Here is a 22,130-nt window from a genome sequence, read left to right on the forward strand (position 1 = left end):
ATTGAGCTAGAATATCCTAATCATGTCACGGATTACCATTTCCGCAAAAAGTTGCCATCTCTCTAGGGAGCCCAAAAGGCAATTGGTCAGCTCACCCAGAATCCCAGAGCATGGCGGGACCCCAGAAGCCATGGAGGATGTAGCTGAACTAGAAACTCTTCAGGAACACATCAGCAAATGCCTTCAGTTAAGAACTGCCACCTCCTAGGACAAACCTTTCCACTTTTGGAAAGGTCAAATTGTTCATTTGTTAATTCACCCAGAATTTGGTAGGTCACTACTGTGTGCCAGGTGCTGGGCAAGATTCTTTAAAAAATATAAACACAACCCCCCTCCCCCCAAAGCCCCACAAATAAATCAACTCCTGTCTTCATGGAGCTTACATCTACTGATGTAACTTGCATTAAAATAAATAAATGTAAAATATAAACAAAGTGACTTTGGCGGGAGTGAGGGTTGGAGGAGAACATTGGGAAGGATCTCACGTGGGAGCTGCCCTGTGACCTTTGCTTTGAAGGAGGAATTTCAAGAGGTGGAAGCAAGAAAGGGAGGGTGCTTCAAGCATGAGGCACAGCCTGTACGAAGGCAGAGAAATGGAAGAGGAGTAGCATGAATAGAAATGAATGAATGATGAGCATATATTAAGTACTTACTGTTTGCCAAGCAATGAACTAAACTTTAGGAAAACATATACCAACGGCAAATGGGGCCTGCCTGCCAGGAGCATACAGTCTAAGAGTAGAAACAGCATCTCTCGAGAATGGTAGCATGAGATATACTCTCCATCCCTAACCAGTCTGGTTCCTGGTCAGCAGAAGTCTCCAAGCCCAGACCCTAATCCCTCTGGCTTTAGAAAACCACAGAGGTGGTGCTGGAGAATAGTCACTCTAATCAGTCCATTGTCAGAATTTTAATCTACCCATCCTGCTCCTGTTGTCACACACACATGCTTATATAGGCCAACTCCTTAGACTGTCTAAGGACATCTAAGACAGACTCTACCATCTCTCTGCATTGAGAGACTACTCACAGATAGACTCAATGCACACTCCTTCCCTGGCTCCTCCTAACTCCCTAGACCCTGGGAGTCAGCATGGAGGGAGACAGTGTGAATATTAGAGAGAATTGAATCTCCCTCCCTCTCTTCCCTTAAAAGTCAACCATTCAAAACACATTGTTTAATTCTATTTTATTCAGCCCATGTCCCTATCATGTTAATAAAGGGCGTCCTTTGTAACTGTGAGAAATGTCTCATGAGTTCTTCACATTATGAACCGCTCTCCCATGGGATAGCCAGGTGATATCTGATAGTTCCTTAGTACTACTTCTCAAACACGGCCTTTAAGAACCCAGATTCACACATATATTCCCAGAGGAAATGACATCTGCTGTCACTTCCTTCTTTCCCTCCTCATTTATGTACCTTCTTCATTAAAGCTGGGACAAAAGATAAATGATATTGTTCTGTGGACTCCTTCACTCCATGTCCTTATGAGTCTGCTGTCCTTGCCGCACACCCTGAGCTGAAGAAATTGTAAATGAGCAAACTCCCGCCAGCTTCCCCTTTGACAGGCTTTTGTCCTCTAGGTTGTCAGTGATCTATTAACTTGTCACACGGTGAGACCTGCTCGAGAGCCCCGGGGACTGCCTGCCTCTCCAAAGCTCCGAGATGCTCCAGCTAAAGCATGCTTTGATCTTCAGCGATTGCAGAATAATTGTCGTATTAGTTATCGGTTAGCAAGGTCCCTAATATGCACTCATTAAACCCCATCTCTTTGATAATTTATTTCCTTCCGAACTTCAAATGTTGCCAGAGATTTTGTTAACACAGATCTTAAGTCTGAGTCCAATTTAATTTTGCTCTGGGGAATTAAAGCAATTTGACATTTGCTATTTTGCTCCTAACTTTATTCTCCTCCTGTATGTATTTAGAAAGGGAGAAATTTCTGCAAATACCAAAAATAAGCATCTAACTCCTGGGGCCACCACTTCTCCATCAGCCTGTGTTTGCCAAGCTAATGCAAGTCTGCTTGTAGACTGGGAGCAGATGCAAGAGACAGATAGAGGGCAAAAGCTGGGGCAGCTTTCCTCCTGGGAGAGAAGGAGAAGGCGTACGGGCAGACCAGGGCAGGCTGGCAGTCCTCAGAATTATGGATTGGTTCAAAGCTTGTACCGGCATCTCTGAGCTTTTAGAGCTGTTCTTTTATCTATCTTGTAGGTTTCTTGTAGGCTTTGAGGTAGAAAGACAAAAGAGTCCAGGATTTATTCTAGCTACCAACTTTAAAGCTGTGCTCCTCCTCAGCTCCTGGCCACGAGAACCTGAGTCTTGGTCCCAGACTGCTTATGGAACAGTGGGTAGAAAGATCAGAGCTGAATTTGTGTTTGATGTAAGAGGAACGATGTCTTAACAATGGGAATTCTTGTGTGGTCCTCTTCCCTGCTCGCTATGTGCTGTTCTCCCTCCATGCTGACTCCATATTGTCCCCATCCATGGTCATTCCATACTGGTCCCATCCATGGTCACTCCATATTAGTCTCTTTTCATGGATGCCATGTGAAGATCTTCACCCAGTTCTGGATCCATTTTCCTTCATTCCCTGGCCATTCACTCTCCCTTTTACCTTGTGTTCTCTCCATCTGAACTTGTCTAATGATCTTTAGGTAGCAGAGTAGAAACTCTGTATTCATAGGCCAGAGGCCTAGATCACTTTCTCGTGTCTGTCACAATCTTTGGTGGAGCTGATTTATATCCACTCTTGGAACCTCAGTTTCCTCATCTGCAAATTGAAGGGGTTAGATTCAATTCTCTCTAATATTCACACTGTCTCCATTTTCCCAAGATTTTTGAAATTTCTCCATTGGAGTTTGGGGTGGTGGTGAGAATTTGCAAGACAGGGGAAATGAAGATCGAACAATTTTGTCTCATGCCTCAGATATAAATGATCCTAAAAGAAAGAACTCTTGGTAAATGATTTCAATTTGTTTCTGTGAAATATTACAGTTCTGTGGGATAGGAGATTGAGCTGTTTCTACTATCAATGAGAATCTACTTTGGTTCCAGTTTTTTGCTGCTCTCAGACCCCAGACTGGCCTCCTCCCCAATTCAGAGCCATGTCTGGGTCAGTCAGATCTCAGAAGCTACCCTGACCTTGGCCATGTTTTGGGGCAGTTTGTGGACTGTGGCATTCTGGGTAATGTGAGCTCTGCTCGGGTTGTCTGCCTGGAAAGGAAGGGATGATTTCTTCCCACCTCCTCTCCTGGGCAAGCTTAGTACTATTTCTCATGAACAAAAAGAACTGAGTACTCATATTCTGTCACAAACAGGGACCTACTTCACCATCTGGAACTCGTGCCCATATCTTGTCATTCATTCTCCAAGTTCAGCTGCCTGGGGAATACCAGTGCGGTTCACCCCTCCTCCCCCAAGAGAACTGTCATCTGGCCCAGATCCAGAAAAAAGGAGAGAAAACAGCCTTCAAGGTCTCATGTGGCCTGTTTGGATTTTGGGTTCTACCATTAAGCTTCAATAATTCACCCAGAATTTTTTTCATCAATTCTGTTTTTCAGTGTCTACTGGACCAGAGGAATAAATGGCATTTTATCCATAATATATTTATCTGGTCCTAGAATATGAATTAGTCCAGAGCATTCTGCAGGGTCTAATCTAACATTGGCTATTTGCCAAATCACAGAAATATCCATTTGAAAAGGAAAACATGGAGTTCCCGGGGCCGTACCCTTCAAACTGGACTCTTGGGAATATATCTGTGAGGAGCTGAGCCACCCTCAATCCATGCTGCTCTGACTGGTGATGGCCCAGAGCTCACTATTTCAAACCTGTCCCATGCCTTCAACTGTGCTTTGCCCCAGTCAGCTTCCTGCTCTACCACCCTACATCATCATGTGTGTCCCCCTACCCCTACTCCTTTTACCTCTGGTTTTGGAGACAGTTATCCAATCAATGCTTTCATTCCTTCTGAAAGTTGTCCATCAATAACTTCATGGCTCTATCTCCATTCCTGTGATAAGGCAGACCAAGAGATTCCCTTCCCTAGTCTCAATTTCCCATGTGGATTGTCTTCTCCTATTAAAAATTCTCACTTCTTTATGTCTGATTCTGTCTCTTTTCCATCTGTATTCCAGTGCTCAGCCCATTTCTTGACATATAGAGCCCAGTACTTAACTCTTTCTCTCTTTCTTCCTTCACTCCCTCTTTCCTTTCTTTCTTCCATTCTTTCTCCCCTCCCTCCTCTTTCATACGGGGCTTCAACAAATGGGAACATTAGCTGGGACAGAGATATTGGATCAGTGTAGCATCCAATGCTGACTTAAGAGATCTGATGGTAAAATGTTCCTGCCACATCTGGGCAGAGAAGTGGGAGGCTAAATGTTAAATCTCACACATGAGAAGAATTGATTTCTTTGGCCCAACTGTACTTAATTTTTTTAGACAAGGGAGGATTTAAAATTTTTTTGGTACAGAAATGTAGGGGAGGAAATGATCTCGATGGATTGTATGCTGGTAAACATTTAACAACTGGCTCTTCAAAAAATGACACTTTTAAATTTAATCTACATCGTTACCATTTACTTTATGACTTTCAAAAATCAAAACAATCCACAAAACAAGGAATCTAGCTCTAACTTTTGCATTTGCTGATTTCTGAGTTCCAAATGTTCCCATCAAATATTTAACACTCATCTTTCCAGAGCCAATCTAACTTGACTTCAGAAAACCTCTAGAAGAATTTGATGTCCTTTGCTGAATGGTTGGTTAGTGAGGTGAATCGAGTCCAGGATGTTTCTCCTGCTTTGTCTTTAGTACAGTCCCTCCTCAACGGCTCCTCAATCTTCTGTGTCACTTCATGGCTTCTTTCTGACGAGACGGGCCATGGTTTTCCTGCTTTGATCTCCACCCATAGGTTCTCCAGCCTGCTTTCCTCTTGGTGGATAATGAGCTTGTGACGTGTTCTAATGCTGATTCTGTAACAAAAGGGAATGTTAGAAAATTATGAATAAATCAGCAATACAGATTCCCAACCGCCATATTTATTCCATTTCAGGTGGGACTCAGAGATTGTATCCTATCAGCCTCTCAGTGGACCTGGGCCTGTTTAGTGCTAGGATAGTGAGATTAAGCTTTATAGGGTGCATGGGATGTTCAGGGAGGACCAGCACCTCTCATGGGGGGAGGGGAGGCTTGCTGAGTGCTTCCCAGGGCTCCTCGTCCACCTCTGTTGTTCACCTTTCCCAAACTCTCACCTGTGGTTCCATGAAGCTGCAGCGTGGGCGGTGGCCACATCCCGAAGCCCATCACAGCAGATGGCTCAGCAGGCTGAGGGGAACCCACGGGCAAACCTCATACCCACTGGTGAATTAGGGGGATGTCTATCCCAAGCATGTGAAGACGTCCCCAGGAGGAATGGGTACACGAGATCGATTTGTTCCAATGACTACAAAGGCAGATGGAGTAGAGTGGAGTGTTTAGAGTTGTTTAGCATCAAAGACTGCATCCTGGGACGTTGCCAGTCCTTCTGCCTTTTGTCCTGCCACCGGACTTTGATGGATCTGAGAGGGAGAGGGAGGTGGATGAGTGTGCATCTCTGCCTCATTTAGATCCAATTCACACAGGAGTCAAGAGAATGTCATTGGTTCTCTTTGAAATGAAGGATGGACAACAATAATTTGGATCGGATTAGAAAATTGCAGAGGGCTTCACCAGCTCTGAGATTCCATGGGAAAAAAGTCTGCTGGGCTTAAGCTGGGGCCGGCCGGCCATTTACCAAGCTCTTAAGCTGTGTGAGACTGAGCCTTTCTCATCACAGTCCAACCTGGATCCCCAGAAAGGAGCATAAGGGAGATTTGGGCAGGCCGTCTTGCTTGATTATGCACGCTGCACTCGGCTCCCCGTGAGGATGCAGAGCCCATCCTCCCTCCTCATTCACTGTATGAGAATCAGTCCCAAATTAGTCCAGATATTGATCTCTCCTAGGATCAGTCCTGATTTATGAGAGTCTTCCTTTTTCCCTAAAGAAATGTTTCTCACTAGAAGCATCTCTTGGAATAAAATGCACAGTCCTTATTTCTTAGCAAAATCCTAGAAAATACTCAACAGCACAGTGTACAGAGTGCTAGAACTGAAGTAGGAAGGCCTGGGTTCAAATGTGGTCTTAGGCACTTACTAAGCTAAATGTTCCTGGGCAAGTCACTTCATCTCTGCCCATTTTTTTTATCCATATCCACTTACCCTCTAAGTTAGTGAGAGTTTCAAATGGGATAATGTTTGTAAAATGCTTTGAGGATCCCAAAGTACTAGAGAAATGCTCATCATCATGATTAGCTGCACTTGGGGCTGGCATCGCCTCATTTCTCTTTAATTTCTCACCCCCAGCACATCACTCAGCTGAAACACCAGTTACTGAAGACTCATTAATTGCCAAATCTGGTGGGCTTTTTTTTTTAGCCTTCATCCTTTGTCTTCTCTCACAGTCTTCATTTCTTCTTTTCCTTGGATTCTCTCTCCTCTCAGGATTTTTATGACACATCTCTGTCTTGGTTCTCCTCCTCCCTCTTTGACCATTCCTTCTTGGTATTTATTATTGGTCACCATCCACATCAAACCTCCTAACTGTGGGTCTTAACCCAATAATTGGCCCAGGCCCTTTCCACTCTCTACATCTGAGATTTTTAAGCTTTTTTTTGTTACTTGGACCTTTGAGTAGTCTCATAAAGCCTATATACCTCTTATCAGAATCATGTTGTAAAAATGCATAAAACAAAATACATAAGATTACAAGGAAAACCAATTATATTACAATCCATTAATCAAAAAATTTTTAAATAGTCCTTAAGTTAACAACTATTGCTTTACACTACTCTGTCTCTGTCTCTTCTATTTCTCTGTCTCTCTGGCTCTGATTCTGTGTCTCTGGCTAGCTGACTCTGTCTCTGTCTCCCTCTCTCTCTCTGTTTTCATATCTGTTTCTTTCTCTTTATCTCTGATTCCATTTCTCTCCATTTCTGTTTTTCTGCTCTGACTCTGATTCTCTGTGTCTCTATTTGTCTCTTGCTCTGTTTATAATTCTCTCTCTCTCTCTCTCTCTCTCTCTCTCTCTCTCTCTCTCTCTCTCTCTCTCTCTCTCTCCATGCTATCATCCTTATTTTTTTTAATAATGTGTTGTGATACAGGAGCCACCTGCCAGTGGCTGCTGGAGATCTAACTTGGACCTATAGAATGGATCTCTTCCTGTAAAAGGATGATGATGATACAAGGAGACTGAGAGGCAGTTGGTGTTCTCTGACCTCTCTCCTGAGAGGTAGTTGAGTTGTCTGACTTCTCTCCTCTTCCCTCTCATTCCCAATCCAGCAACACCTGTGTCAGCAAAGACTGCCCTGCAACTCCTTCAGATGTTATGATTCACAGCTGTGGAAGATCTCAGAGAATTGATCTGCCCCTTCACCCAGGCATTGTCCTTAACAATAAGGGATTTTTACTTTCCAAAATACATGCAAAGATAGTTTTCAACATTCACCCTTCAAAACCTTGTGTCTATATTTTTCTCCCTCCCTTCCCATCCCCCTACTCCCCCAGGCAGCAAAAAAAAAATCCAATTTCTTTCTCTTTGTATCTGTGTCTGCCTTTGTCTCTCTGTCCATCTCTGTCTCTTTCTCTCTGTTTCCATTTCTATCTGTCTTTGGTTCTATCAGTCTCTCTCTGTCTCTCTGTCGATTTCTGTATCTGTCTCTCAGTCTGGCTCTATCTGACTCTTGCTCTCTCTGTCTCCTGCATCTCCTTAGCTCCCATGAGTTTAATTACCTTCCCAGATCTATAGATTGAACCCAAATCTTTCACCTTAAAACTCCAGTCCCATATTGTCAACTGCCTCCTGGATAGTTTAACCTGAATATCTTTTAAGGGTCTGCTCAACCATGACTTCCAAATGAAGCCTTTCTTTATTTCCCCAGATCTAATGCCTCCTCCTAAACCAACTTGAATTTTTTTATGTTTTATAATTATTACAAACTATATTTTACTTTGCACATGCATATATATGTCCATTTAAAACCTTCTCATCCACACAACATCTATAGCATGATCCCTAATAGTATGGAAGTTCCATTAGGGCAAGGGATGTGTCCTTCATGGCTTGTTATCTTTAGCCTCTCACCCAATGCTTGGCACGTATTACTTGCTTAATCCAAGCTTGTTGGGTAATCAAGAGCACTGGCAATTAAAAGCAAAAAAAAAACAAAAGACTAATCAGTTTCCCTCTCAGATCCTAAGCAATGTAGGAGCAAGAAGTCACTTATTACCAAAATTTTTCTTTTAAAAAATCCATTGCAATTCCCCCTTGACTCAAGGGCACAGCAACCCCCACTGAGTGAAGGGGTTCACTCAGTTTTCAGAGGGCATCTTGTACAACCTTTGGAGCCAACAGAAGGAACTGATCCCTCTTCAGGAGGTGAGACCAGTTGGTTTCATCTATGTGACTATTAGAAATGACCACCTTGGTCAGCTCCTTCATCTGCTCTTGAGTGAATCAGTCTCTTAGAAACTGGAAGTTTGTTGCTGGTGGTGGAAACGAGGGCATCGGTCTGATCTGGAAGTCAATAGTTACCACAAGTTTAACCACCCAAAGTAATTGTTTTTATCCTCTGCACCTAACAATTCCTGCGATATAGGAGGTGGGGCACAGGAACAAGTGGCTGGAGGCCTCATGGGCCCCATAGCATTTGGGAGTCAGGAAAACTGGGAGTCAGCCTCAGACAATCACTAGCTGTGTGACCCTGAAAAAGAAACTTAACTATTGTCTCAGTAAAATGGGGATAAAAATCATACCTACCTCCCAGGACATTCAAATGAGATATTAATTGTAAACCGGTTAGTAGAATACACAGAGTAGACAGTCTCTTTTCATTTAGATACTATCATTCAGGACCTACTAAGTGTCAGATATTGTGCTAAGTGGTTTACAAAAATTATGCCATCTATTTGAGGAACTTAACAAATGCTTGGTGATTGGTTGGTTGATTGATTGATTTCACAGGAAATAATGTCCCTGGATCTAATGTGTATAAAGATGGACTGGAGAATATGGTATTTTAATGGCGACTTTTACAAACTCTCCATTTTTCACCCTTTATAACTACAGCCTCGTATGCACTAATTGCTGAGGGCTAATGATTTCCACTCGTCTTCTAGGATGCGTTTCTTTTTTTCTCCAACACTCTGAAAATATCCTTTTGTGTCCATCTCTATAGAAAGTCATCCTTGTATTTATCGCAGCCCGTTTCAGCTTATCTTAAAGAGATTAACTAGCCTTCATTCTAGGCTTACTGTTGGGTCAGACATCAGATTTCATCTGGGATTCCAGAACTTAATACATTTTGCTCTTCCTCTTCTTGCCTTTTTTCATTTCTAGACATTCTCAGAGAGTTTATGACTCTCCAGGCTCACCCTGACCCACTCAATTTTCTAGTTATTGTTGTTTTAATCCATTCTTTTTTTACTTTCCTTGAGACTAGCCTTAAATTGGTATACGATGTTCTAAGGAAGGTGGGGGGGAGGAGGGTAGAAAAACCCATTTGCTCAAGGAAATCTTTATGCCATTGCTCACACAAGGTACGGTTGGTAAGAAAATGGCAGCTATTCAGCTTCCATTCTGTTTGTCTTTGTCCTTCTATTTTTTCCATCTCTCTGTTTCTCCCTCCTTCTGTTTCTCCCTCCTCCATCTATCACTATCTTTTTTTATTTAAAAAAAATATATGGAGTTTGTATGAAGAGATTTATTTGAAGATTTATTTCCTATTTTGTTTATTTATTAAATCAGTATTTTGTACAGACTTATTGGTGTAATGTTGTATCCTCTCTTATGTTGTAAGTTCTTTGAGGGCAGGGACTGTTTTGCTTTTGGATACTCAGCACCCAGCAGATTGGCTGACCCCACATTATCACATAATAAATGTGTTTTGAATTGAAGTGAATTATTAAGATGATAATTGTGAATAGATTTTAATTGGGTCCATTATCACATAATAAATGTGTTTTGAATTGAAGTGAATTATTAAGATGATAATTGTGAATCGATTTTAATTGGGTCCATGTGGAAGGGCCAAGAGACCACCCTTCCTTGGGGAAGAGGGGTGAAATCTTTTTCACTCCCATCTGAGCACACTTGACTTCTGATTTTGCCATTCTTTTGGCCTTGGATTTGTAAGAGGTCTAAGAGAAGTTCTAATATCTCTAAGAAAATGTCAACAATTCAACTTTTATTGATTTTTTTGCCTGTGAATAATTTATCTTTGCACATTCAGTGGTCGTCCTACAGTTCTCTGAAGAGAGATTTCTTAAGAGCTGCCTCTGAGCTTGTGTCTCTAGAGAGAATTATTTAGAACTGTCTGGCTCTTGGAAACTTCAGTTCATTTTGGGGAGGGAGGGAGAAGTGTCAGAGATGGAGGAAAGTACAAAGAGGGAGAAGAATATTCTGTAATAACCAAGTTCTTCAGGAATGGCTGGCAGGCCAATTAGAAGAGAATGGGAAGTGTGCTGAAAGAAGAAATAGGGAATGAGGCTAGAGAGGGGGGAGAAGTCAAACTGGGGGGGTCTTAAATGCTAGTCTGAAGAATTGGGAGGGGAGTCTAGAAAGAGCAGCAAAAACAGAAAATTTTGGAGAGGGATAATTATAGGATCACAGATCGTGGAATTTGGCAGAGATCTAGTCCAATTTTCTCTTTTCACAGATGAGGAAACTGAGGCAAACATAAGTGAAATGATTTGCTGAGAGTCTGCTAAAAATGTCTGAGAAATTATTTGAACTCAAGTCATCCCAACTCCACGTTCAGGGTTCTATTCTAGAACTGTAAGACTTGGCTGCCTCTGACTTGTAACTTAGGAAGCTTTTTAAGCAGCTGGTATGGAGGGAAGAGCCAGGAGCCAGGAGGCAATTATGGTCATCCAAGCTAGAGAGGTTCAGGCCTCAGCTGAGGTCATGTCTGTGTGACTGGAGAGAAGGAGGCTAAATCCCAAAGAGGCTGGGTGGGTAAAATCAACAAGAACGGGTAACTGATAAATTCTGTAGAGATGGCTCTTTTTCCTGCAGCTTGCATGGAGCTGTAGCAACATATGTGTTACAGATATCATTTTGAAACTGTCCCGATTTTACTAACAATAATAACAGTCCAGCTGCCATTTTTACGTCAATTCACACAGAGCATAAGATGAAAAGAATAAGCTTATAACAATAAAAACCACCAGTTCTAACACTCTAGGGATTATGAAGTGGTCTTCTCATAACATCCTTGTGAAATAATTATAGTAGAAATAACATTATTTCAAGTTTACAAATGAGGAAAATGAGTTTCAGAAGGATGGTCATAAATGGTATTCTGGATGTGTTTGTGTATGAGTGTGCTTGCAAGTATTGATTCATTTTAGTTAACATTTATTAGACTCTGGCTGTGTACAAGGCATTCACTGTATTTGGCTTCAAGTTTTAAAAGACTAAATGGAACAGTCCATCCATGAGCTTCTGTTCTGTTGGGGGAAAGCAAGAACATGCTCTTTTGTAGGTCTCTGTTTTGATCACCTTTCGTTTCCCTTTGTTTAATTAATTTTCAGTTGACTCTTATACCTCTTAAAGCCTGAGCAAGTCAACATCAGTGTGCCTGGAATCAGTGTACCCATTTGGCATAAGGGACTCCTGGGGAGGAAATTCCCTCCATTGATGCTGATAGGTACCTGGTCTGTACTTAGAACCTTACTAGGTTGCCCACGGGAGCAAAGAGAGCATATCTTTTGGTTGCATCCAAAGCAATGGATCAAATTTGATCACATTTGGATGAAATGCCCAACTCTTTTGTGCGTTTAAATTCCAGTTAGGAGCCTCTATTATCTCATTTCTGTTATTTTTCAGGCAGAGGGTACGAGACTTCAGAGAGAACTCCGGGGATATTTGGCAGCTATCAAAGGTAATGGTTTCTGAGATGTTTGCTATAAAATAACCTGCAAGAGATGGGAGAAGAGTCTCACAAAGAGCTGGTGGTTGGAGGGGGGAGGGGAGCAAAGACCCTCACCCCAAAGCAGAGCCTAGATGATGGTTGGGTGAAGAAACTAATTGAATACACTTGGACCTTTCAGCTATAGCCAGCTACGTATAACACCACCATTACTGGGTTTTCCTCAAATAGGATAGCAAGGCTGTCTTTAATACTTGGTGGGTTTGTGAATTCACCAGTGTGAACCCTTCCTTCACTGACTGAGATCATGACCCTTCCCTGCCTTAGTAGACAGTCTACAAGTTGCTGTGGCAAAAACATTCATTAGCTCAAGTATAACCTACCAGTGATAAGCCTTTTGAATTTTAGCTAGACTTGTCATTGGAACGAACACACACACACACACACACACACACACACACACACACACCATTGCCAGACATGTTTTTGAAGTCCTTCCAGCTTTATCAGATCCACCAGAACATATGCTTCATGAATCTAGCCTTTAAGAAGTTGCTTTGTCTCCACACCACGAGGCAACTTTAGATTGGACCTCATCATAACAACAAATTTCCAGGGTGATAAAAGTGTTCTGAGTCATTGTGCAATTACAACCTTGTGAGGTGGGTTGTCAAAGTTATTCGCATCCCCGTTTTAGAGATAAAGAATCGAGGCTCAGAGTGAAATGCTTTATCCATAGTCACACAGCTGGGCAATCACAGAGGTGAGATTTAAACGCACCCTCTGGTTCTAAGACCAGCGCTCTTTTCATCACAATTCGCTACATCTCCCAATCCTGATATCAATATAATTTGCTGGAATTACTTGTAATGAGCCTGCAGAGGACTCATTCAATCCCAGAAAATACTTATTTTATCCACCTGAGCCAAGGTCCTCAGAGCATTAAACACAAAAGAACTATAGTTGGAAAGCAACCAGGCCAGCTGCCATTTCTACATCAACTCACACAGAGTATAAGATGCGAAGAATAAGCTTATAACAATAGAAACCACCGGTTCTAACACTCTAGGGGTTGGGAAGTGTTTTTCTCACAACATCCTTGTGAAATAATTATAGTAGAAAAAACATTATTTCAAGTTTACAAATGAGGAAAATGAGGTTGAGAAAGAGTAAGTGATGGGTTAATCCTGAAATGACAGAGAAGGGATTTAAACTGAGATTCTCGACCTCAGTTTCTTCATTGATAAAATGAGGGGCTTGGGCTACATGACCTCTGAAGTTCTTCCCAGCTCTAAATCCTGTGATTTTAGACACACTGTCCCTTGTACTGTGCTTCCAATGACTGATTTTTAAAAAAAAACAAACATCCATTTAAATGAGCATTTTCTTCAAAATATCCCATTTGGGAGGTTCCATATCTATTCTAATGATGCTGTTATTGGTTTAGAACATTCTGGAGTTTGCCTCGATCCATCTCCATTCATTCATTCATTCTTTCAACAAGTAGAAAATATGAAGAATAAAAAGTAGATAAAACACAGTTTCTCCTCTCAACCTTACAATTTATTCAAACTTTTAAAACATGTAGATAAATAGCTAGAAAACAGAGCAACAGGATGGGATTCCCTCCAAAAAATCTTAAAATACAATAATGAAAAAAAAAGGTGAGGAAGAGATAAATAGCTTGGGAAATTTTAAAATTCTTTTTTAAAAATTGTGTTAAACTGAATAACTTTGTAGTTAATTGTTTAGCACTGAATAAAATTCAAAACCCAACCATTATTCAAATGTACGAAAATTGAACCTCGGAGTTGTGCACTGCTGTAAGAACCTGGCGAATTATGGGCACCAAGAACAAGAGAGAGCTTTTGTAATGAGGTCAAAGGAAGGAGAAAACATATGTGAACTCACTGAGACATGCCTTCCTCCTCAGGTCACATTGGGTTTTTTCCCATCAAGGTCCAAATACATCGTGAATGACATATGGACGGCTCTTGCCAAGGCTAACAGTGGGCTTCGATGGGGTGCACACGCATGTAGAACAGCTGACAAAAGAAAGCTGCAAGATGATATTTGCTAATTAGGAGGGAAGTGATGCCCAAGAAAAATAATGCAGGAAAGAAAGAGATGGCTTCTGATTAGAATACTCGGACGACTTTCCACGAGAGTTGTCATCTGCACTTTGGAAGGATTTCTGACAGCAGGAAGGGTAGGGAGCTCATGGTTGACAGAAAGCATAGTGGGAGTGGCTTCTGCTGGTCTGCTTCATAACCTTCTAGGTTTTTGACAGTCAGCCCTTATGTCCATGCAGTAGATTGCTGGTGAGCCAGTTATTGATGGATAAATTTCCATACCTGCTTGCTGAAGACAATTTTGAGAGAGTTTCTTAAACTTTCTCCGCTTGTCACCCCTTTTTGTTTGAGACAATTTTACAGGAAACCTGAGTGTGTGTATATATATACAAATTAAACATTTATTGATAATAAATCATATTTTGTAATCCCCGCATTCAGCTATGAAACCCCATATGAGGCCCTGACACACATTTAAGAAGCTTTGAATTATGATGATAAATTCAAGAAACGTGGAAGATCGAGGTATTGACAAGAATATCAATTTTTAAAATATCTGTTTTTGAGGTTTTTTTTTAAACATCAAGGATTAGTTAGAAATGGTCTTGAAATTTGCCCTCCAAGTTCCTTTTTACTCAACACAAACTAACTCCCAGGAATGAAAAAAACGTTAAATCAAGTTTGGCATTAAGCTTCCGAGACCTTTTGTTTTCTTCCCAAGAATTATGAGGTTCCCCGGCCTGTGATGTTGCTGTGTCCAGGGCAGTAGGGAAAAGCGCAGGAAGGATGGCAATGAGACCGTTCTTCCACAAGCATTTATTAAGAACTTAATAATGAACCATGCTCCGCAATAGGTACTGAGGAAGCAGAAACCAGGAGCGCAGGAGTGGGCCCTGAAGAGGTCCCCCGCCCTCTGTGGTTTTCTTCTCCCCCCTTTCCAGCACTTGTCTGCATGGCAGCATAAAGGTCTCTCCCGGTTTGTTGCTCCCCAGAGGCAGCCTTAGGATGAGGATGCTGGCACCCTCTGCAGGACCACCGCAAATGTGGCCGCCTTTCTATCCCCAGCCAGTCTATCGTGACCTCCCTGAGGGTGGCAGCAAAATGGGCTTCTGCTTATTGGCACAAAATCGGGGGTGGGGAGGGCAGGGGTGCCAGGCCTTTGAAGCACAGAAAGAGCCGTCAGAGGGAGTCCTGATGCAGCAATATTGGAGTGTGGTGTCCCTCCTTCGGTGGAGCTCACTTACTTGGGGAGCCAGCCACGAGAGAAGCTTTAAGTCAATGGGCTCAGTAACGTCACTTCTAGTGTGAGTTCCAACAAATCTCTTAATTCCTCCGTGCCTCAGTTTCCTCATCTGTCGGATGAAGGAGTTAGACCATCAAAGCTCCCTTCCAGCTCCAAGCTGATCTCAGGATTCTATCTGGCAGACTCAACTCCTCAGAAAGCAGCCGAGAATAGAGCAGGGAAATGGCCTCTGGGGAGCCCAGACAACCGCTTTACTCCTGGGCAATCCTGGAGGGCCCAACCGGAGCCCAGTCGTTCTCTGTCTAGACACAATGATAACCATTTGGGGTAACTGTTTTCCCAGGACTCAGAGGCACTGAGAGCAGTGGGAAATCACCACTGAGAGGCAGCAGGAGAGCAAGAAAGAAACACACACACGTGCGCACGTGCGCACACACACACACACACACACACACACAATTTTAAAGATCAAAGACAGGAAGTGAGAAAGCGCGCAATCTGCTTTTACAGCCCCTGCCCTCCACCTCCTTTCCACGTCACTCACAAAGTCCATTTTAATACAAGGCTTTGACGGGAGCTCCTCCGGTGGCCCAGAGCCCAGGCCACTCTAATAATTAGGACACATCTAAAGCTTAACGTGAATGATGTCACTTGGGCTTCACAATAACTCCGAGGGAAAAGGGATATAAATATTTACCCATTGTACAGATTAGGAAACTAAATGTGTCTTGATTGCAGGCACTTTTGAAACTTCAATTTTTTTTTAATTCCTTTCCTCCTTCTCTGCCTCCCTTCCTTTCCTCTCTTCTCCCTCCTTCTCTCTTTTTCTCCCTTCCTCCCTCCTTTCCTTCCTCCCTTCCTCCCTCCCTCTAGCTATTCCCATCCTGAAGCCTGTTACATTCCGGGTACAAATGCCCAGATCTCCCATGTAGAATAGCTATTCCATGTCCATATCCTTTGTTCTAGAGCGTAGTTTTTCCCAGAATCTCTCTCTTTTTCTAAGATGTTGCTAAGCATCATCTTCTTCAAGTACCTTCTCCTGATCCCCCCAAACCTTCCCAAACTACCTTATACTTAATTACTTTATCTACATACATGTAGGAGCATAAAATGTTGGGCCTGGAGTTCAAATCCAGCTTCAGACATTTATTAGTGGATGGCCCTGGACAAGTCAACTCATCACTCTCTGCCTCAGTTTCTTCATCTATAAAGTGACAAAGCTGACTAGATGACCCAATCAGTTTCCTTCCAACCCCCGACATTTGCTACCTGGGTGACTCTGGGCAAATCATTTAACCACTATCTGCCTTAGTTTCCCGATATAAAAGGAAAATCATAATTTCCTTGCAAAGTTGTTTTGAGGAACAACTGAAATAATATCTGCATAAGCTTAGCACAGTGCCTGTCACATAGTAGGTACTTAATAAATGCTTATTTTTCTCTTCTCCACCAATAAAGAAGTTTTCGTCTAATTGGGAAGACAACAGATACCTTTAAAATATATACAGCATTAGGTTAATAAATTTATATGTACGTTTATTATTGTTGCTCAGTTGTGTCTGACTTCATAATCTTGTGGACCCTAACGCCTCAGTACTGTCCATGAGCTTTTCTTGGCAGAGACACGGGATTTGTTGCCATTTCCTTCTCCAGTGGATTAAAGCAAAGAGAAGTTAAGTTATACAACTTAGGTCAAGTCAGACAGTAAGTGTCCGAGGCCATGTTTGGTTCCAAGTGTCCCTGACTCCAGCTCCTTTTATTTACTGTGTCACCTCGCTGCCTGGAATAATAATAATAATAACTAGCAAATTTTTGATCCTTCTGACAACTTTGTGAAGTAGAATATTTTTTGTTATTCCCATTTTACTGGTGATGAAATTGAAGCTAAGAGGTCGTGACTTCTGGGGTCTCACAGTTAGTGGTACCTGGTGCCATTTTGACCTCATATCATTCTGACTTTGCACCTCGTGCTCTATCCATTGTACCACCTGTTGGCCTTAAACACGATCGGTACCAACTCTCCCTAAGTAGAATTCCTTTTCCTCGGCAATGATAGACCAACTAAGAGTCTCTGAAAGGTCATTTAGTCCCCAGATGACTAATAAGTCTAATTAGCATCATCTCAAATCCCAATGTCCATCCCAATATAATTTGTGCTCCATCAATTAAACCCAAATTGAACAAGTATGTCTGTGAAGAAGGGCAACTGATAGAACCAAACATAATCCCAAGATTAGGAATTTGACTTCTTGAACATTTGAGCCTCTGGTTCTGAAATCGCTTAGTTCCCCAGGTAGAGACATTTTTTATGGGAACAAACTGGTCCTTTCTGCTCAAACTGAACTCTTGCCTGTGATTTATGTAGAGTGAAAACTGATCCTTCTACTCTATTCAGGCATGAGAAGGAAAGGCAGCAAAACTTTATCTTCCCCAAAGTTCGAAACTCAGAGGAGAAATAAATTTCCAATTCCTGTGTGTAGTCATGCTTTCCCCCACTATTGCTGCAGCTCAAAAGATATAATATTTTCCTCAAATAAAATTAGCCCTGATATAACCAATGAGAAGCAGGTAGGTGACACAGTGGATAAAGCACCAGCTCCAGAGGCAGGAAGACCTGAATTAAATCCAGATTCAGACATTTACTAGCAGTGGAATGCTGGGCAAGTCACTTAATCATGTCTGTCTCGGTTTACTCATCTGTAAAATGAGCTGGAGAAAGACATAGGAAACACTTCAGTATCTCTGCAAGAAAACTCTAGATGGGGTCACAAAATGTTAGATGGAACTGAAAATGACTAAACGACAATGAGAAAGAGACACAGAGAGAGATAGAAAGAGAGAGACGGAGACTAATAGAACTAAAAATGATTAAACAACGAGAGAGAGACACACAAACACACAGAGAGAGATAGAAAGAGAGAGACGGAGACTAACAGAACTAAAAATGACTAAACAACAATGAGAGAGAGACACACAAAGACACAGAGAGAGATAGAAAGAGAGAGACAGAGACAAATAGAACTAAAAATGACTAAACAACAATGAGAGAGATACAGAGACAGAAAAAATGAGACAGAGACACATATACACACAGACGAAGAGAGAAGGGGAAGAAAGAAAAAAGAAATGAAGAAAGGAAGAAAGGGAGGGAGGGAGGAAGAGAAGGAGGGAGGGAGGAAGAGTGTATTTTTTCCCAACTTCAAAACTCTATTCCAGAGATCTGTGCTCAGCCCAAAGACAGATGACAGTTTTCCAAGATTTTCTCACATTCCTTAGTTGACTAAGATTTGCAGCCCACCATCAAGCTGTCATCAAGCTCAGCCTCATGAACACTGTGCCTCCTCCTGAAATTTTAGGGCCCTTTTCTCCTGCTTTGTCTATTTTCCATTTTTCTGAGGAGTCTTTCCCAATCCTCCTTAATTCTAGTACCTTTTCAATTCATCCTATGTATAGCTTGTTTGTTGTGCCCAACTCTTTGTGCCCCCATTTGGGATTTTCTTGGCAAAGAAACTGAAATGGTTTGTCATTTTCTTCTCTAGCTTATTTTCCAAATAAGAAAACTGAGACAATCAGAGTTAAGTGACTTGCTCAGGGTTATACAACTTCTAAGTGTTCAAGGCCAGATTTAAATTCAGGAAGATGAGTCTTCCTGACTGCAGGTCCTGTAGTCTATGCACTATGGTGCCACGTAGCTCCCCTCTTCTGGAGTAGTATAGTAAAAAGAGCTGTGGCTATTTAGTTTAGAAAATTTGGGTTCAATCCTGGCTGTCACTTACTGCCTGTGTGACTTTGGCAAGCCACACAACTTCTCTGAGTTTATTGTTCATCTTGGGGATTTGAGGGAGCTGAACCTTCACCTTGGGGTCTCCTCACCTGCAGGGGGTGCAGAGACTTGGGTTGTGGGACGCCGGTCCTGGCGGCCATTGGCCAACATTCAGGCTCCCCTGAGGTCTAGGTGGGAAGTCAGGCCCACTGTCTATTGCTCTAATGAACAGTTGAGGATGTGAAGAGTCTCTTTCCAATGGAAGGTTCAATTTTGAGACTTGCCGATTTACAGAATCACAGAATTTCAAAGGAGGTAAGAGGCCAGTGAACTGAACCTTCAGATGGAAAAAAACAAGAATCCTCCCTGCACCCCACCAAGCAAGTGTTCACCCCAGCCCCTTCTTCAAGTGAACTCGGCAAACTTGCTCAACCCTTCACAGGGTTTGGAGAACTCCAGTGTAATGGGCTGAAGCTTGAGTTGATGCACTGAGGTCCCAAGCACGTGAGGCTAAATAGTCATTGGATATATATAATCTTGTGTTCTGGGTTCAAATCCAACTCTGCCATCGCTGCTTATGTGATTTGGGGCATTTAGTGTCTCTGGGTTGTTTCATCAGTTCCAGAATGAGGATATTAGATTAGACAGCCTTTAAGTCTTTTTGGTCTTAAGCTAAGACTTACCTATCCTTTCTTTTTCCTTAATTTATTGTAATACAAAGCATCCGAGCTCTGTGGAGCCCTTGCGTGGGATTGATTTTGTCACCACTGACTCCCCCTCTTCTTAAAAACTGATTTATGGTTTATTGTTATAATTAAAGCAAATCAGAATTAATTTTGTTTTGAGAGTTCTTTTTACAACATCAGCGCACCCACTGAGATAGATGGAAATGATGAGTAGAGGTGAGTCACTGGCCCCAGCCTTGCCCCAGGGATGGCTTGAGGCAGTGCCACATGGCAGAGTTCAGATACTTCCTCTGTTGCTCACATCAGGTGAGTCACACTGTCCCTACCAGCCTCAGTTTCCTTTTCTGTGAAAAAGCCAGATGATCCCTAAGGGCCTTCCCAGCTCCAAATTTCCTGAGCTTGGTGAATAGAAACTCAAGCCAAAATTAGTTATCTCTACCTCCAAAAAAGATTTTTAACTCGGAGTAGCACTTAGGACCATGAATGAGTATTGGAGCCTCTCTGAGATACCAAAGAAACTGAAACCTGGAGAGATCTCTGGAGTTAGCAGAGCACTTTACATGGGTAATGCCATTTAATCCTCACAAGCATGAGAAACTGGCCTTAATATTGTCCCCATTTTATAGACAAGAAAAATGAGTCTCAGAGAATTTAAGTGATGTGCCCATAGTCACACAGCTGACAGGAATCTGAGGTAGTATTGAGTCAGTTCTTTCTAACTTCCTTTATGTTACCTCATCCCCTTATTATTAATAATAATAATATTAATTAATCAATATTATTTAATAAATAATAATATTACCAGGATTTCCTTTGAATGATGCTTATTTAAGGAATCAACAATTCTTTGAGATTTTTACCTTATTTCCCAAAATTCAGGTTGGGCAAATGGTGAGGAAAAAAATCAGTCAGTTTTCTTTGAAAACATTTATCCTTTTTTTTAACCCAATAGGCATGCAAGAAGCCTCGATGAAACTGACCGAGTCCCTCCATGAAGTCTACGAGCCAGACTGGTATGGACGTGAGGATGTGAAGATGGTGGGCGAGGTGAGAGCTCGGGGAAAGCACCCCATACACACCTCAGCAGTTATGAGTGCAGAATGAATCCCTCCATTCTACTGGAACCGTTCTGGGGCTTTAATGGTGACCTATAGTGACCTAGAACCTAGTATAGGTGAGCTGGTATCATCCCCAACTTTCTGGGAGGTGTGAAGATGATTCTCAAATGGCTTTGGAGGGAAGCTGGAACTTCAGAGTCATCTTTCATCTTCAGAATAAATAAACATTTCTTTCTCTAGCTTCTGTTATACTCTGAGGTTTGGCTACATCTTAAACATATAGAGTTATCTCAAATTCAGCATGGACCAAAGAGAGCTTGTTAAGACTTTCCCCATAAATCTCATCCATCCTCCAAGCTTCCAAATCTCCACTGAGGGAATCACCATCCAAGTTTTCAACTTCAGAACCATCCTTGGCTCTGCTCTGTCTCTTCTCACCATATTTTTAAAAAAATTGCCAGTTGAAGTCAATTTTCCTTCCACAATATCTTGAGTTTCTATCGCCTTTCCTCCACTCAGCCACCACCCTGATTCAAGCCGCATTAGTAGAAAATTAAGTGATACACTCTATGGAATGTCACTAAATTTCCTACTGACACACACTCTATGGAGTGCTAGGGATGACTCAAGTTCAAATCTGCTTCCAAATCATAAAGGAGGGAAAAGGAAAAGAACATATAAAATGTTTGGAGCAGCTCTTTTTATGGTGGCAAAGAATTGGAAAATGAGTAGGAGATCTACTCATTTTCCCATTATTTTGGGAATGGCTGAATAATGGGATATTATTATTCTACAAAAGAAAATGATGAACAAACTGATTTTAGAAAGGCCTGGAAAGATTTATATGAACTGATGCTGAGTGATTCAAGGAGAACCAGGAATATATTGTACACAGTAACAGCAAAATTTTGCTTTGATCGACTGTGAAAGACTTGGTTCTTCTCAGCAGTTCAGTGATCCAAGGTAATTCCAGTAAAATCTGGATAGAAAACACTATCTGCATCCAGAAAGAAAACTATGGAGATTGAATGTATATCAAGGCATGCTGTATTCACTTTTTTTCTTCTTTCATGGTTTTTTCCCTTTTTTTCTGATTTTTCTCTCCCAATATGATTCATAAAGAAATGTGTATTTTAAAAGTTAATATACGTGTAACGAATAAAATAAAATACATATGTAAGGGAAAAATAAATCGCTTCTAGCATTTGCCAACTATATAACCCTGGGCATTGAACCTCTATTAGTCTTCATTTCCTCATCTGTAAAACGGCAATAATAGCATCAATCTTGAAGGATTGTTGTGAGGTTCAAAGGAAATTACATTTGTAAAACTTTAGCACAATGCCCAGGATG

At 41.7% G+C, this 22,130-nt stretch overlaps 1 protein-coding gene across 2 annotated transcripts in view; it reads left to right on the top strand.

Annotated features, from left to right (window-relative positions):
* Positions 1-22,130, top strand: part of AMPH (amphiphysin) — a 184,780-nt gene that overhangs the window by 88,219 nt on the left and 74,431 nt on the right. For both annotated transcript variants that reach the window (XM_051978706.1, XM_051978716.1), the window contains exons 3-4: positions 11,913-11,967; positions 20,672-20,766. In XM_051978706.1, the coding sequence (XP_051834666.1) occupies positions 11,913-11,967; positions 20,672-20,766 (150 nt within the window). The remainder of the gene's footprint in view (positions 1-11,912; positions 11,968-20,671; positions 20,767-22,130) is intronic.

Source organism: Antechinus flavipes, chromosome 1 (genome assembly GCF_016432865.1).
Source record: "Antechinus flavipes isolate AdamAnt ecotype Samford, QLD, Australia chromosome 1, AdamAnt_v2, whole genome shotgun sequence".
Lineage (NCBI taxonomy): Eukaryota > Metazoa > Chordata > Mammalia > Dasyuromorphia > Dasyuridae > Antechinus > Antechinus flavipes.